General features: G+C 52.0%; 1 protein-coding gene across 1 annotated transcript; it reads left to right on the forward strand.

The window, feature by feature from the left end:
• Positions 1 to 12,817: 12,817 nt before the first annotated feature.
• IL27 (interleukin 27) lies at positions 12,818 to 17,279 on the forward strand (the record flags this gene model as incomplete). The annotated part of the gene is made up of 5 exons (XM_080830439.1): positions 12,818 to 12,848; positions 14,800 to 14,972; positions 15,056 to 15,154; positions 15,788 to 15,946; positions 17,028 to 17,279. The coding sequence occupies 5 exons, from the start codon at positions 12,818 to 12,820 to the stop codon at positions 17,277 to 17,279; spliced, it is 714 nt and encodes a 237-aa protein (XP_080686565.1).
• Between the last annotated feature and the right edge of the window lie 45 nt (positions 17,280 to 17,324).

Consider the following 17,324-nt stretch of genomic DNA (forward strand, 5'->3'; position numbering starts at 1 on the left):
GACACAGAACCGGGGCTCCAGCATGCCAGAAACGTGATCTATTGTGTAAGCGGATATTTCCTGCTCCTTTTCTGCCCACAGCAGGTGTTTGGTGGGGTGCGTTCACAGTGTTTTCTCTGCTTTCTCCAGGGTTGCTCAGAGGCAGAGCCGAGAAGGGGCTCGGAATGCTACTGGCCTCAACATCCCCTCGGTACACCGGCATCTGCCATCGTGTCCCCTCTGCCGTCCGTCCTGTCCTTTCTTCCCGCTCTATACCATCTACCCACACAGTCGTGCTCTTGCTGTGTTCTGGGCCACTTCCCACAGCCCCTGGGTCACAGCCAGCTGCGGGGTTATGTCTGGGGCCTGTTCACCGCTGGAAAAGGGGGCACTTCCCCTCCCTTCCTCAGATCGCTCTCTCCACACTATTCAGAGCAAACATGGCCTGGACTCCGTTCTAACTTCGCCTTGTTTCCTTTTCAAAGCGCTCTCTTCCTTCCTTGACTTGGGGAGTGCTTTGAAGTCTTCCCCACGCCACCCACCCTGTTCTCACCATCCTCCCCACAATTCTCCCGTGCCTTTCAGTCTCCTACCACTGCCGAACTAAAAACGAAACGGCATCGACATCCCTCCACCGTAGAAATGACAGCCACGAGGCCCTCGCTGATTTAGCAGGAATGGGATGAGCGTAAAAGGGAATATGGGGAAACTCCGCCCGGGTTTGAATATGAAAACTGGGAACGGATGGTAACCAGGCTTCCGGCGGTGATGGCTTTGCAGGGCATACCAGCGTCGAATGATAACATGACCCTCGAAGCTTACATGGTATATACCAATCTGACTTCACATAAAACAAAGTGTGAAAATATTATTCAGCCTCAGCAATTATTATGATTATCACACTGAATATTTGCCAGAGCTCCCTGTGGGAGGGCAAAGGGCTGGGCCACGGGTTCACTGCCGGTCATAGGCTGAGCGGGGAGTGGACCAGCTGTGCAGACAGCCACGTCTGTTCATAGGGTTCTAGAGAGCTCTGTGGCCTTCAGGAAGCCGGGGGTGGGGGTGGGAGGGGCAGGGAGAAAGCAAAGAAGGGAGAACAACCCATTTGCATTGTTCCTGTGTGAGCAGCCGGCCCCAGACAGAGGACACCTCTTCCCTGGGGCTGGATAGAGCACGGCAGGTCTCTGTTAACTAGAAACCTTCCTTTTCTCTGTAAAACAAGGTGTTCTTTGCTTTTCTGATTACAAAAGCAGTTAATGCCGGGGAATCAGAAGATAACCACCTACCTCTGGGTTCAGGCCTCTGGACTGACTGATCACATCCTCCTTCCAACTTCTTTTTGCTTACCCCCGACTTTCCCCCGCCCCCCCTCCTTTCAGCTTTCATCTTACATCAGCTCTGTGCAACCTTATCCTGTTCTCTCTTTTCTGGAGAACTGGTTTGGAGAGTTGTTGTTGTTGTTTTTAAAGATTTTATTTATTTGACAGAGAGAGACACAGTGAGAGAGGGAAAGAACAGAAGCAGGGGGAGTGGGAGAGGGAGAAGCAGGCTTCCTGCTGAGCAGAGTTCCTGATGCGGGGGCTCCATCCCAGGACCCTGGGATCATGACCTGAGCCGAAAGCAGGCGCTTAACCAACTGAGCCACCCAGGCACCGCTGTTGTTTTAACTGTTTGAGGACTAATCATTTATTCGTGTGACAGATATTTATTGAGCTGGGGAATATTCTAGAAGCTATGAATACAGCAGAGCTTACATGCTAGTGGGGACAGGTAAACGATGATAAATGAGCGACCAAACGCAGGAATTTCAGCAGGGCTTGTGCAGTTTAAAATGCTTTGGTTAGGGACGCCTGGGTGGCTCAGTTAGTTAAGCAGCTGCCTTCGGCTCAGGTCATGATCCCAGCATCCTGGGATCGAGTCCCACATCGGGCTCCTTGCTCGACAGGGAGCCTGCTTCTCCCTCTGCCTCCGTCTGTCAGTGCTCACTCACTCTCTCTCTCTCTGACAAATAAATAAATAAAATCTTAAAAAAAAATAAAATGCCTTGGTTAGGGAAAGCTTCAGTGAGAAGGCAGGGACTTTAAAAAGTAAAGGCCAGAAGGAAGTTAGGGAGTGCTTTGTGCTGAAATTCCTCTTTATTTCCTTAAGAGCACATAGTACAGTACCATCTAATATACTATGTATTTTACTTATTAAGTAAAGTCTGGGGTTCGGGGAGGTGACCGCTGGCAGCCAAGACAACACGGGCAAGAAAGGCTGGAGGCTCAGTGACCAGAGGCCGAGAGCAGGGGCCGGGGAGGGCGGCCGAAGAGTCTTCTCCTCCACTTACGAGGATCCCTCCGTCCCTCTCCCCCTCCCTCAGGTGCTGCAGTACCTCCCCCCTGACCCGCTCATGTGCTTGCACGCACTCTCTCTCTCTCAAAAACGTTCATGAATGAGTGAGTGTGTCAGAACTGGTCTGGCTTCATACCGCCCCTTTTGCTGCACACATTTCTCCTCTTATCCCTACCTGTCAGAACCCTATTAATTCCCAATAACCCTTTACACCTTGCCTCCACTTTTCAGAGGTTCCCCTTCGCGGTCATCCAACAGATCTGACCCTCCCAACATCATCAGGCAAGGTTGGTCCTCACCCCTATTATGCAGATAAGAAACTTGAGGCTGAAAAGAAACCTGACTTGCTGGGTCTGGATCAGAGACTCTCTCTGGCAGGAAGCTTCCTCCCCTCACCCTGAACCCGGAGCCCTCCCCATGTCTTTTGGCAGTCTGTCTGTATTGATGGCTGACCCCCCCACAAGTAAGAAACGAAGCTGGAGGCGGGGAGGGGCTAGGGGCTATCCAGGGTGTCAGTGTAACTTTGCTGCTTCTATGTGAGTGGTCTGGGCCCACTCTGCTTTCCTCCTCTGGTACCAGGTGGACGGATGGACCCAGTGGCTCAAACCGGAAAGGATAGCGGTGAGGACAAGCTGGGCAAGAGGGTCCTATGAGCGGGGCCAGTTTACCCACAAGACCTATCACCTGTGGAGGAAAGCGTGCGCCAGGGTGGGGGTCAAGGAGGTGGAGAGAGGGAGATCTGACCGAGCTCTGACCTCTGAGCTCTACCCCAGCTTCCTCTCTGGCTGCAAGGGCCCTGTCTTTGCACTTTTGCTCCTGAGGACTTTCTGGGATTTACAGAACGCTTAGAATGCATATTCCTACTCCTGGACAGGCCAGCAGGTCTGGACTCTGGGAGATCCCTGGTGGAGGAATGGGAGGTACCCCCAGGGGCCGGGAGCCTCCCCAGGTCCCACACTCATTTGCCCTTCTCCTCTGCCCTCACCAGGTGTCTCTGCTCCCTTCAATCTGACTCGGGCTGCTCGTCTGCTCATCGCAGTCTCCCTGGCAAGATCCCCAGTTCCAAGGAACATGGAGAGGACCCCAGGTCGGGGCCGGCCAGGTAGGGTCCTCCCACTCTCTGCGAAGGCAGGAGGGATCATCCTGTACCAACACTGTTTGGACCCGAGGCCTCCATGTTAGGCCTCCAGCTGTCTTTCGTTTCTGGGTAGAGTTTCTGTTTCCCCGACCTTCTTCCTTCCCTTTTCATTCAGGAGTGGCGGTTAGCGCTGGAATGTGGAGTACCCATGGTCAAGGCTATAGTTGATTACACCATCCTATGTAATTGACATTTGCTAAGACAGTACCCTTTCAATATTCTCACAAAAAAAAAAAAGTATATGAGATGATGGAATGTATCCATTAACCCAAGGTGGGTGGGGGGTAACTTTCACAGTGTACACACGTATCAGACCATCACCTTTTCATTTTATTTGTCAATTACACCTCCATAAACATGGGGGAGAAAACAGTGTGGCCTCTCACTTGAAGTTCTGGTTCAAATTTCAGTCCTGCTACCACTGTGTTATTAAGCTCAGTTTCCTGGTCTGTAGAATGGATCGTTTTGAGGAACACATGCGTGTGTGTGTGTGTGTGTGTGTGTGTGCGCGCGCAAACACATTTGAGCCATGTCTGGCATAGAGAGAGGCTTATAAACGCTACGCTATACCAGCCGGTATAGTATAAGTGGTTAAGAAAACCAGAGGTCCTGGGTTCAAATCCCAGAGCTGTCACTTACTAGCTAGGTAACCTCGGACACAAAGCCTTGATGGTCCTCAGTTTCCTTTTCATATAAGGAACGTGAATAATAATACCTACCAGACAGGGTTAGCGTGAAGATTACATGTGCCAGTAGTTAAAAAATGCCTGGTACAGGGGCACCTGGGTAGATCAGTGGGTTAAGCCTCTGCCTTCGGCTCAGGTCATGATCTCAAGGTCCTGGGATCGAGCCCCACCTCAGGCTCTCTGCTCCGCAGGGAGCCTGCTTCCCCCTCTCTCTGCGCCTGCCTCTCTGCCTACTTGTGATCTCTCTCTCTGTGTGTCAAATAAATAAATAAAATCTTTTTTTAAAAATGCCTGGTACATATAAGCATTTGGTAAAATGATATTATAATTTTATAATTATAATATAATCTTATAAAATTATAATGTAATTTTAACTTTTCCATTCTGTGTAAGCTCCATGAAGGCGAGCTTTCTGCCGGCCCCATTCACTGCTGAACTCCAGCACCTAGAGCAATGCCTGGGACATACTGGGTTCGCACTTGGGAAATATTGACCAAGCTTCTGCTTTGTTTTCACATTATCCTTTCTACCTGAAATGCTCTCTCCAGTGGCTTCTGATAGAGTGCTCTTTCTACTACATGATATATTCACCTTTATCATCTAAAGAAAAAATCTGGTCTGTGATTTTTTTTTTTTCTGACATTGGAAATCTATCATGAAGGCAGATCAAAGAGAGGGAGGGGACCCATGCTACAAATGGCAGAAACACAGCTCCAAGTGGCTTCAGCAAAAAAGAAGATTGGCTCATGAAACTAAACACTTCAGGATGGCTGCTTCAGGAATAGTTGGATCCAGGAGCCCCAAGTCGATCACAAGATTCTTGTCTTCTGCTCCAGCTCTCAGCTCTACTTTCCCATGTGTTGGCTCCAGCCTGAGGCAGGGTCTTCCCTCACAGCGGCTAACAGCAGATCCTACCTCTTTAGAGTCATATCTGCAGAGAGAAAGTTTCTTTCCTGAGGGCAAGTACAGGGACTGACTCTCAGTGTGTCTCATACCCCACCTTGAACTGTCCACTCTAGCGACTGGCTGGGTCTGTCAGATGCTCATCATGAAGGGCAGGGGGACGCAAGGAAAGTCAGCCTCTGTAAGAGGATGGACAAATTTCCCAAAGGAAAATCCAGATGCTTTTTTTTTTTTTTAAAGGAAGAACGGGCAGGCAGGTAGAAATGACAGATGGCAATGACATCCCGAGGGATACTCTTCTCTTCCTCATCCTCTTACTTGCAGGCCAGTTGGCAAGCTTTGCTTTTATGTGCTCTCAAGAGTATTAACACTTGCCCGTTTCCAGAGCACACGTTCACTTCCTTTCTCTGTGAGGAAAGCCCTGCTCTGTCCATGCTCCCGGTGAAGTCAGTTACAAACCGCCCTGATGTGATGTGTTCCCTCTGGTTTCACATGTTTGTCCAGTCTTCTTGGCTAGGTGGCCACCTCTGTGGGCAAGGACCGTGGTTGCCACACCTTGGTACTTGACCCCTGCTTCTCTCTTCCCCTCTCCTACCCAGGGGCACCACTTCAATTCTGAATCATGAAAAGAGTAGAAGAGGTTCATATCAATCTTGCCCATAGGACTCAGAAGTCTGAGGAGGTGGGTGGACACTCGAGGTCTGGAGAAGACCCTAGGGCTCTGGGAAGGGCCCAGAACGTGTAGAAAAATTGACAAGCTAAGAGATGAACATTTGGATCTTAGGGCTACACACAGGGTCTTAGTGTAGTTGGGAATGGGGTGGGACGGACCTGAGAGCCAAAGAGGGAAGAAGGCATTTATGGAAAGGTGAGACCTGCTGGAGGGACAAGGAGCTAATTATCTGAAGAGCTGAGGGGCGCCTGGATGGCTCAGTTGTTAAGCATCGGCCTTCGGCTCGGGTCATGATCCATCCCAGGGTCCTGGGATCAAGCCCCACATCGGGCTCCCTGCTCGGCAGGAAGCCTGCTTTCTCCCTTTCCCACTCCCCCTCCTTGTGTTCCCTCTCTCGCTATGTCTCTGTCAAATAAATAAATAAATGAAATTTTAAAAAATTATTTGAAGAGCTGAAGAAAGAGTGTTCTAGGCAGAAGGAAGAGTAGGTACAAAGGCCCTGAGGTAGAAGTGCGGCTGGTGTGTTTGTGGGGCAGCCAGAAGGTGTGAGAGGGAATAAAGGAGGCCTGTGGGAAAGATCATGAGGGCTTTATCAGCCACTGGGAGGGTTTTTGCTTTTGCTCAGAGTGACGCGAGGAGCCATGGGAATCAGCGAACCCAGGACCAAAACCGAGGCAAGAGCAGGGAAATGCAGGTGGGCAGAAACATATATGCTATATATATTCTTTTGCATGAATCCGATATTGTGGATTCAACCGGGTGGCTCAGTTGGTTAAGCAACTGACTCTTGATATCAGGTCAGGTCATGATCTCAAGGTCGTGAGATCAAGCCCTGGGTTAGGTTCCGTGCTGGGATTGGAGCCTGCTTAAGATTCTCTCTCCTCCCTCTGTAACCCCTGCCCATGCACTCCCTCTCTAAAAAAAAAATAAATATAAATATAAGCAGTGAGTGTGTTCCTTTCCTGGGGAGTGAGCTGTCCGCTCAGCTTGGGGTGTCACATGCAGTGGGCCAGACAAGTGAGGAACATGGCGGCAAGGGGTGGCCAAGACCCCGTGGAGGCCACAAGGGGAGGGGCTGGGGAATGGCGTGGGGCCCGGTATCAGCCTCAGCACTCAGGGCCTGCCCGCCTCCCTCAGACACCTGTCAGGGCCTGTCCTGGGGCTCAGCCCAGGGTCTGTCTGCACTCTAATTGTTCTTCATAGAGAGTTTTGATGAAGCCGCAGCTGGTCCCTGGGGGGTGGGGTACGGGCAGGTGAGCAGGGGTGAGTCCCATCACTGGTTCTCAGATTTGAGGCTATCCTCATCCTGGCCTGGAGGTTTCTGCTTCTGGCCTGAATTTTGTTCTTTTTTTTTTTTTTAATTTATTTATTTGTCAGAGAGAGAGCGAGAGAGAGCACATAGGCAGGCAGAGTGGCAGGCAGAGGCAGAGGGAGCCTGGTGCGGGACTCGATCCCAGGACGCTGGGATCATGACCTGAGTCGAAGGTAGCTGCTTAACCAACTAAGCCACCCAGGTGTCCCTTGAATTCTGTTCTGATGCGTGTTTCTGGGTCAGTCACTAGGCCCCCTGTGCCTGTGCCCCCCCCACCTGCTCCCCCAACCATCCCTACTTCCTGAGGTAGCCTCTTCTGTTTCTTACTTTCCTCCTCCCACTCTCCTTCAGCCTTTGTCCATTGATGAGAACCGTCCCTCATCTTTATTAACAACAACTAACATTTCTTTCCTCGTGAGTCTTACACTACTACCAATAGCTAAAACCTATAGTTTTACCATATGCCAGGCCCTGTTTCAATCGCTTTATAAATAATAGCTCGTTGAATCTTCTAAACTATCTTTCGAGTTTGTATTATTTTCCCCACGTTATTGATGACAGAGTAGGCACAGAGAGGTTAAGTAACTCGCCCAGGATCACACAGCTACTCAGCGGCAGCCATTTTCGTGCGTCATCATCACGGCATCCTATCCACCTGGTGGAAGCAGCCACCCCACTCCGGAGATGAGCCAAGAACGGGGAGATTTCAGGCCTCGACCAAAGCAAGTGTTGGCGCCGTGAAAGCGAAGGTCTGTCTCCCTTCCCAGTAGGGCCCTGACCCATTCCAAGTTCACCTTCATGTCTGAGCTGAGAGCTGGGCAGGGTTGGGATAATAAGCCTCATCTTGTAGACGAGGAAACTGAAGCACAGAATGTCTGGGCCTCTCTCTCAAGAGGGCACATACACTTGGGGAAGGGCCAGTAGGGCCGGGACTCGAACCGGGACTTTCTATCTCCAGGCTGGTATTTTTCCTCTGCAGCCCTGCTTCCTGGGCTTCAAATTCTTCCTTCCCTGACAAAGCAGGCAGCCCACCCTCTCCTCTCTTAACACAGAACACCCAGTGATAAACATCTCATCAGTAGTTAGCCTGCCACCCCCCCCAGCCCTTTCTCTCAGACCCTCCCAAGGTAATCCCAAAAGAGACTCCCCATTTAGAGGCAGCACCCCAGGTCTGGGGGAGGGGGCGTGGTGAATGCATGAGGCAGAATGAATCCTGTAGACCCCCGGGGTGTGGGTGAGGTGGGGTGCCCAGGATGGGGGTCGGGTGCTGTGACTCAGAGCTTGGGGGGGCTCTCACCATCCGTGATTGGGAGGCTCAGAGGTGGCCCCAGATCCAGCCTGGCCTCACCTACCCCCAGCCTTCCTGCCTGCACCTTGGTTTCATGGAGGGGTTAGTTCCAAGCCTTGGAGCTGACATCAGAGGACCCAGGGATTCCCCTCACCAGCCCAAGCTGAAAGCAGGGGACTTGAATTCCAGTCTTCATTCTGTCACTGATCTGTTGCGTGGCCCCGAGGAAGACTTCCCCTCCCTAATTCCATCCTGATGTCACATCTGAAGCTTCTAACTTCTACTTCCCGGGCTCAGGATTCCCATGCAACCCCGTGGAGTGCCCCACGGGGTCCAAGCCATAACGGGGTACTCGGAAAATGATCATAAAATTGGTGGATGGTTCTTTTCCCTCTTTTTAAAATCATCTAGGTTTTAATTTCCCCACGTAATAGCACCATTTGAAAACTGTTACTACTTTTAAATGAGGAACCTGAGGTCCAGGACTGGCCAGTGACTCACCTGAGGTCACCAGAAGTATTAGCTACATACTAGAGTCCAGAGCTCGGCGCCCTTGGCTTCCTTCCCAGCCCTTCCCAGCCTTCACCACATCCCTTCCATTTCCTGCTGGGAGCCCAGCCCAAGCTTCAGCTCACCAGCCAAGATCCACATCTGGAAACAGAGGCCCAGGTAGACAGAAAGGGGCCCAGTCCCATCCTCCAGGGATGGGGACAGAAGCTGGAGCCGCCCCCCTTGGCTCTCTGGTTTCTTGGTGAAGATCTGCTAAGATTGTCGGCTGAGGACCGTACCCAGCTGCCCAGCTTCCCACTTGATATCATCAGTACCACTTGCCAGTTATTGAGGATATCCGTGCATATAACTGGCATAAATGCCCACCCTTGTGGGTCTCAGACTCTAGCACATGGAGACAGACCAAAAAAGGGGAGAGAGAAAGTGTTAGATGTTTTTAAATGTTATGTAGAAAAATAATGCAGGGAAAGGGATAGAAAGTGGGAAGGGAGGGATGCCTGGGTGGTTCAGTCGGTTAAGCATCTGCCTTCGTCTCAGGTCATGATCTCAGGGGCCTGGGATGGAGGCCCAAGAAGCAGGCTCCCTGCTTCTCCCTCTCACTCTGCCTGCCACTCCCCCTGCTTGTGCTTGCTGTCTCTCTCTCTGTCAAATAGGTAAACAAAATATATATTTTTTTTAAAGTGCTGGGGGGGGGGACTTAATAGATACAGGCAAATAATTTCAATGAAGTGAACATTTATTAAAGATAATGTCCACAAACTACGATTACATGGGATTTCTGGAATCTAATGAAGGGAATCTATAAAAAGCTAAGAAAAAAATACTTAATACAGTTTAAAGCTTACTTGCTGAAATGAAGAAAAAAATACAGATATTCCCTATCACATCTAATTAACATGCTGAAGTACAGGGCTAGAAGAACAAAGCAAACAATGTGCATTTTTTTAAAAGATTTTTATTTATTTTTTGACAGAGAGACAGTGAGAGAGGGAACACAAGCAAGGGGAGTGGGAGAGAGAGAAGCAGGCTTCCCACTGAGCAGGGAGCCCAATGCTTGGCTGGATCCCAGGACCCTGGGATCATGACCTGAGCCGAAGGCAAATGCTTAACAACTGAGCCACCCAGGCGCCCACTCCGCAATGTGCATTTTTTAAAGGTACAAAATCTATAAAATCTCTTTAAAGGTGTAAAGCCTACCTTTTACAACCAGAAACGAAGAAGGACAAAGTACAAATTAATAATCTTTCTTGAACTCATCAAGGAACTGAGGTGACAAAGCATGAAACTGACCTCACCTTCAGAACAGGACAGATATCTTCAGTTAGAAAATAGAATATTTATTTACTTACAGCAGACACTGATAAATACCTCTAAACTGACAAAAATATTAATCTGGAATTTTGTTTTAACAAAACTCACTGCAAATGAAAAACATAGGTTAAAAATGAAAGTATGTTAAAAAAAAAAAAGATAAACCATGTAACCGCTAATCAAAAAGAGCAGGACTTGCCGAGTTAATTTCAGACAGAGTAAACTTCAGGGGGAAAAAAGCGCAATATTATCATGGGTAAAGAGAGAGAGACATCACACTCTGATAAAAGGACAGTTCTTCGAAAAGACGTAACAATCTTAATTGTGTCTCTACCTATGAGACACAAAACACATCAAAACACATGAGAGAAATTGATAGATCTAAAAGGAAAAAAAATATATATCCACAGTTATGGTTGGAAATTGCAACATTTCTTTCTAGAAAATAGAAAAGAGAAAGTGGCAAGGGCAGGGTTGAGTCTTTTAATCAGGTCAGTGAGGACTCTGAGAAGGTGACATTGGAGCAGGGATCATAAGAAGAGAGTGGGCTTTGCAGATAACCAAAAGAAGAGTGTTCCAGGCAGAAGGGACAGCAGGTGCAAAGGCCCTGAGGCAGCAGCATGCCTGGCATGTTCTAGGAGCAATGAGGGAGTCAGTATGGCCGGAGTGGTATGAGTGAAGATAGAGTAAGCAAGATAAACGAATATACAATGTCCATTGCAGACAGGACTTATGGCAGGAAGGAATGAGCTATTCAGGGGAGGAAGTCTGTGACAAGGGGTAGGCTGAGAAGGGGGGACTACCGAGAAGACAGTGAGGGCTTTCTAGGCAAAGAGAAGAGCTTGTGGAAAGGCAAGCTGGTATGAGATGGTGGATCGTATTCAAGCACAAATCTCCAGTTGCTGGAACAGAACAGGGCATCGGGCAGGGATGAGGCTGCAGGGATCAGCCTCAGCCAGATAGGGAGGCGCAGAGAATCAACAAGAGACAGAAGGCCTTGGGGAACCCTCAGGGAAGGTCGGGAGGATTGGGCGGTTGTGGTGATAGAGCGGGAGATGGAATTCAAGGTTTGAGAGGCACAGCAGTTCTGAGCAGTTCTGGGTAAAGGATGGGGAGTGGTTGTGGTTAGAGGGTAAGTGGGCTGGCTTGCCTCCAGGATGTATGGCAGGACTTGGGGGTGAGAAAGACAACCAGACCTGGGTCTGTCCTAACCATCAGTCTCGGGAAGTTTGGGGACCCCCCCAAGTGGGGAGCCTCAAGGGCATGGGGTGGGGGGATGAGCTGTCACCACTAGGGGACACTGCAAGGGAAACTATTTCGGGCTAGGGAGGTGCCAGCTGCTCGCTCTTCCTTTTCCTTCTCCTCCAGGCAACCCTCTGGGATTGCTCCCCCAAATGTACTGGTACTTCCCAAGCAGTTGGTTCCAGGCGGCCCTACTGGGCAGGGCCAATATAGGGCTGAGGAGGCAGAGTATAGAAAGGGAAAGCCCCCTTGGTTTCTGTCTCACTGCAGGGACCCAACAGGGAAACCCCACATGATCCCAAAAGGAAAGTGGGCCTTGGGGAAGACCGAGAAACCCCCATCTTGTCCCTGAAGATGGAAAATCCAGGGTGGGGCTAAGGGTGGAGCCGTGCTGGAAGGGAGACTGGTGGTTGGTACAGCCCAGCCCTGACAGCCATCCGCAGAGCAGAAACACACAGAGCTGGATTATTCTGGGACCTGACTGAGCCCCATCCTGACCTCACACAACCCCAGCCTGGCAAGCCCTGACCCTAGACATCAACAGAGCTCTTATCCCAGCCCAAGCCTGGGCACTGACCTGAGTCACGGGCTCTGTCAGAACCACAGCCCAAGCTCTGCACCCAATCTGGACAAGAGCTCGAAGCCCATCCCCAAATGGTCCCAAGCAGACCCTCCAGGTCATTGATAGCTCTGACCCCAAGTGCCGACAGAGGCGGGATGTTGACCCCAGACAAAGCTCTAGACCAAGTCCAGCTCTAGACCATGTCCTGATCCTGGTTATAGACTGAGCGCTAATCTTAGATCTTACTCTGGTCAAAGACTGAGCTGTTGGCTCTGAAGGGAGACATTCTCATCCTCCCTGACCTTGGCCGTAGACTGAGCCTTGATCTTGCGCAGCTTGGGACCCCACTGCTCCACATCAAGTCCTATCCCAGCTCCACAAGGAGCTCCCCACTTCCTTCACAGTCCCTCCCTCAGCCATCTGGTAAACCAGAAAAGAGTGGGATGACTCAAACCCCCAAGTCCTCTCTGGTGGGCAATCCCCTTACCTGGCCATCTGTCTTCTACAGGACAGCGAGCTGGTGATGGAAATAGGATGACAATGACAGAGCAGTGAAATAGAACGGTTTGAGTCTCCGGACCCACTGGTCCCTAGAACTCACCCAGGAGAGGGGACATGAGTGTAGAGGCAGTCCTGGAAGCTCAGCAGGGGGTCTGGAGCTTAGCTTGACCGAAACCCCAGCTTCCCACCACCCCCCTCTGCACATCCCGCCCCCTCTGGGAAGGGAAATGACATTTCCCCATTTCAGCAAGGGGTGGTGAGGAGAGAAGACTGAGCGCAAAGCCGAAAGTACAAGCAGGACGGAAAGTGAAACCGGCGCAGCCCCCAGTATAAGACCCCTGCCCGGGAGATGGCTGGCCACACAGGCTGGGCCCCGCTATGGGCCAGATGGCAGGCGACCTTGGCTGGCGTGAGTCTGAGGCCAGGGCTGGGGGTGGAGGGTGGGCAAGCTTGGCTGACGCTGGGCAGGGAATGGGAGGGCTTGATGGGTGTGGATGGGGGCAGCTGCTTGGCCAAGACTAAGAATACAGGATACGGTCGACCGGAGAATGGGAATGAGTCTGGCAGGAATGCGGGGTGGAGCAGAGACAGAGGGGTGATCGGTCGGCCAGGGCTGGCCAGAGGACAGGATGAGAAAGAGGTGGGCAGGCAGTTTGGCCAGGTCCAGGACCAAGCAGGCAAATGAAGAGTTTGGTTTGAGTGAATGAGCAGGGACAAGACAGTCTGGCTGACAGCTGGGGCTGATAGAGAAAGAACAGCAGGAGGAGTTGGCTGGAGTGTGGGGCTGGGGCCAAGGAGTCAGCAGCCTAAGTGGGTCAAGGGTCTGTAGCTTGGAAGGAGATCTGATCCTCTGTGGGTGACTCAAGGAGTCAGAGCCTAAACCAGAGCCACAGGAAGAGGAGCAGATGGTAGGGCCACGGTAAGGACCAAGGGCTCGAGGATGGAAATAGAGCCAAGGCCAAGGACCCAGGATTGGGAACAGAGGGTAGGGAGAAGCCATGGGAAAGGTCTGGAGCTCCAGAGCTCAGACAGGATGCAGAGGGTCAGTAGGAAATGGCACAGCTCAGGGCTGGGTGGGCAATAGCCACCAGAGCCTGGGGGCACGCACTTTCCCTCAAAATAGAGCTAAGAGGACCCCCACGCCATCGGAAGTCTCTGGGATGACAGAGGGGTTCTTAAGCCAGGGGATCCTGAACACGGGGGTCGCAGGCACTGCCCCCCACCTCTGGAAGTACATTGGTGAATGGAAGTACCCAGAAACTCCCCTTGGTCTTTATTTATAGGACAATTCGGGGAGCGGAGCCCAGGGGTTAGAGATCAAGATCGGACAGGGGAGAGGCATGGAGAGGAGGGTGATCAGGAACAGACTTAGACTTACAGCCTAGTTTTGGTTTGTGTTTCGAGAATTGTGTAACTCCAGTGATTGCTAGATTTCCTCTCCCTGATGGAGAAACCGCCAAACACTGCCTTCTTCCCATGGCTCCCACCCTAGGGCCGCCCCCCACTCTTCTTTCCAGGAAACATAGAGCAGGAAGTACTTTCAGAAATCAGCTGGTCTCACTCCCCCATTTTATAGATGGGAACCTGAGGCACAGAAATAGATGACTTGCTCAAGGGAAGAACGTGGATGAGAAATCGAGGTCTGCCTCCCATTCTGGGCTCTCCTCCTCTTCCTGGCACCCCTGTTCTTCCAACACTGCAGAGTGACCCACCTGCCTTGGCAGCGGCTGGACCAAGCCGTCCTTCTGACTCCCTGGGATAGAGCCTCCGGCACTGCCCGCCCACCCCTGGGGCTCTAGTTCAGGCCATCAGAGCTGCCTGGCTAAGCTCAAGGAATCCTCCGGCAGAACACAGCATGCCCATTGCAGGGGAGGTGGCTGCCTCCTCTAAGTTCCCTGGGGGAAGCACCCAGGCTCTGCATTTGGGCAGATCTGGAATCTGGTCCTGGTTCCCTCACCCTCTAGCTATTTGAACTTGGGCTGGTCAACTTCACTGAGCCTCATTTTCCTCATCTGCAAAATATAGTAATATGATAGCCCCAGGGTACCACATACAGTTGAGCAGGTTGTTCACTGAAAAAGACATTTAGCCGAGGGAGTTAGTGGGGATCAAGATCCAGCCTGACATCTGCTTGCAAAGGTGAGTACTCTGTGCAAGGTTGTGTCTGTCTTGGAGAAGGGGTAACTTCTTTCCATTCACACAGAGATGCCATATGGTATCCTCAAAAGCTTCCATCTTATTGATGGCTGTGCGGGGTCAGCGAGATGGTGCACAGGACTTGCCTAGAGCGCAGGCTAGAAAGGGCACGTGAGTTCTCAAGCTTTGCCCTCATCTGGCCCACCATCTCCCCCTCTCTCCAGGGCTCGGCCTTTTGCTGCTCTCCTTGCTCCTGGCTCGAGCTGGTGTCTGGGGATTCCCGAGACTGCCAGGGAGGTCCCCCCTGAGCCTTCAGGAGTTGCGGAAGGAGTTCAAGGTCAGCCTGCAGCTCGCCAGGAAGCTGCTCTCTGAGGTTCGGACCCAGGCCCACCACTTTGTGAGTCTCCCTAATGCAACCGGTTTCAAGGGTGGGCAAATCCCCACTCCCTCTGGCCCTCACTAACAGACCTTGCCCCACAGGCTGAATCCCACCTGCCAGGAGTGAGCCTGGACCTCCTGCCCCTGGGGGATCAGCTCCCCAACGTCTCCCTGACCTTCCAGGCCTGGCACAGCCTCTCTGTGAGTTGGTGGATGGTGGATTGGGGCAGGAAAGCTGGCAGTAAGGCTGGGCTGGGTGGATGGAGATGGAGGTCGGGGATCGAACAGAAAATGGATTTGGGGAGGAATCAGATCTGGGCGAAGCTGCGTATATGTCATTGGATATAAAGATTCAGCTGGGGGACGCCTGGGTGGCTCAGTTGGTTAAGCGGCTGCCTTCGGCTCAGGTCATGATCCCAGCGTCCTGGGATCGAGTCCCACATCGGGCTCCTTGCTCAGTGGGGAGCCTGCTTCTCCCTCTGCCTCCGTCTGCCAGTGCACGCTCTCTCTCTCTCTCTCTCTCTCTCTCTCTCTCTCTGACAAATAAATAAATAAAATCTTAAAAAAAAAAGATTCAGCTGGAATAAAGGATGGTGTGAGAATGAGGTTGTACATTCAGAGGAGAGATAGGTTTGGGACGAGGAGTGGGGCTAGGGTTGGAAGGAGGATAGAGACAAGATAAAAACACAAGTGAGGGGGTGGATGGGGAAAGGGGATGGCAAAGAAGGGGTCAGAGTGGGGCTGCGGACAGAGAGTGACAGGATGGTGGAGATGGGGTTGGGTTTGATCCTCAGCCTGTGAGCCTTGTCCGACCCCTTCCCTTCCTTCCCACAGGACCCAGACCGGCTCTGCTTTCTCTCCATGATGCTTCGCCCCTTCCATGCCCTCTTGGGAGGCCTGGGGAGCCAGGGGGGCTGGACCAGCTCCGAGAAGATGCAGCTGTGGACCATGAGGCTGGATCTCCGGGATCTGCAGCGGCATCTACGCTTCCAGGTAGCATGTCTGTCCCACCACCCCGCCTCCTCAACACCCAGAGACCAACACAAAAAATTGAAGGTCTTTGGCTCCCCTTTAAAAACACGGGTTTGGGTAAGTGTGGAGGGAGATGCTCTAGACCCTCTTTTGGCGGGGGCTTGCTCTGTCCCCTGAATCTCTGCCCTCTCTTGGGGTCTTGGTCTGCACAGCCTTGAAGCTCCCAGAATAGCTGTTGGCATCAGCGGGCTGTGCAACCAACCTGGCTCCCTTCTCCCTCAGCCTCTCACATCACCAGGCTTTCCTGAACATTCCCAAGGGAAACTGGCATTTTACTCGTAACAAAAGGAAAATAGGGTCTCCTGGGTGGCTCAGTCAGTGAAGCCTCTGCCTTCGGCTCAGGTCATGGTCCCAGGGTCCTGCGATCGAGCCCCGCATCGAGCTGTCTGCTCAGCGGGGAGCCCGCAGCTCCCCCTGCTTGTGCTCTCTCTCTCTCCCTCTGAGAAATAAATAAAATCTTAAAAAAAAAAAGGAAAATAGAAAATGCAAGCAGCCTAAAAGCTAGCTATCCCACCTCTCTGCCCATTTCCAATCCTAAGATGACCCTTAAGAGAAGAACTTCTGGAATCCCAAGTGCCCAGGGCAATCCCGGATGAATGTGGCAGCTCCATGAGCAGCAGCAGCAACTCACTCTATGACTTCCGTTTTTTTTTAAGATTTTATTTATTTATTTGACAGACAGAGATCACAAGTAGGCAGAGAGGCAGGCAGAGAGAGAGGAGGAAGCAGGCTCCCCGCTGAGCAGAGAGACGGATGCGGGGCTCGATCCCAGGATCCTGGGATCATGACCTGAGCCAAAGGCAGAGGCTTTAACCCACTGAGCCACCCAGGCACCCCTGACTTCCGTTTTCTTGAACCAAAAAAATCAGGCAGGACGCGGGAGATGGTGACATAATGGGAGCTCTAAAGGAGGGGCTGTCCGGGGATATCATGCCCCTTGTGGTCTCTGATGTCATTCTGTACCAGCGGGCACATAAAGGAACAGGGATGCGCTCCGGGGCGCAGCTGGGCCGCTGTCTGACCCGTGGGCGTCTCCTCGCAGGTGCTGGCAGCAGGACTCAAGCTCCCCGAGGAGGAGGAAAGTGAGGAGCAGAAGGGGAAGCTCGAACGGGCTCCGGGGAGTCCCTCGCAGGTGTCAGCACAGCCCTCATGGGCCCGGCTCCTCTACACTTACCAGCTGCTGCACTCCTTGGAGCTCGTCTTGGCTCGGGCCGTGAGGGACTTGGTCTTGCTCTCCCAAGCCGGACACACAGCCCCAGCCTTGGGATGCTCGGCGTCCGACTCCCGGCCCTGATGGGGTGACTTCTTAGCCCCTTCCCTTCACCCTTCAGGACCTGAG

The sequence above is a fragment of the Martes martes genome, assembly GCF_963455335.1.
Source record: "Martes martes genome assembly, chromosome: 18".
Classification (NCBI taxonomy): domain Eukaryota; kingdom Metazoa; phylum Chordata; class Mammalia; order Carnivora; family Mustelidae; genus Martes; species Martes martes.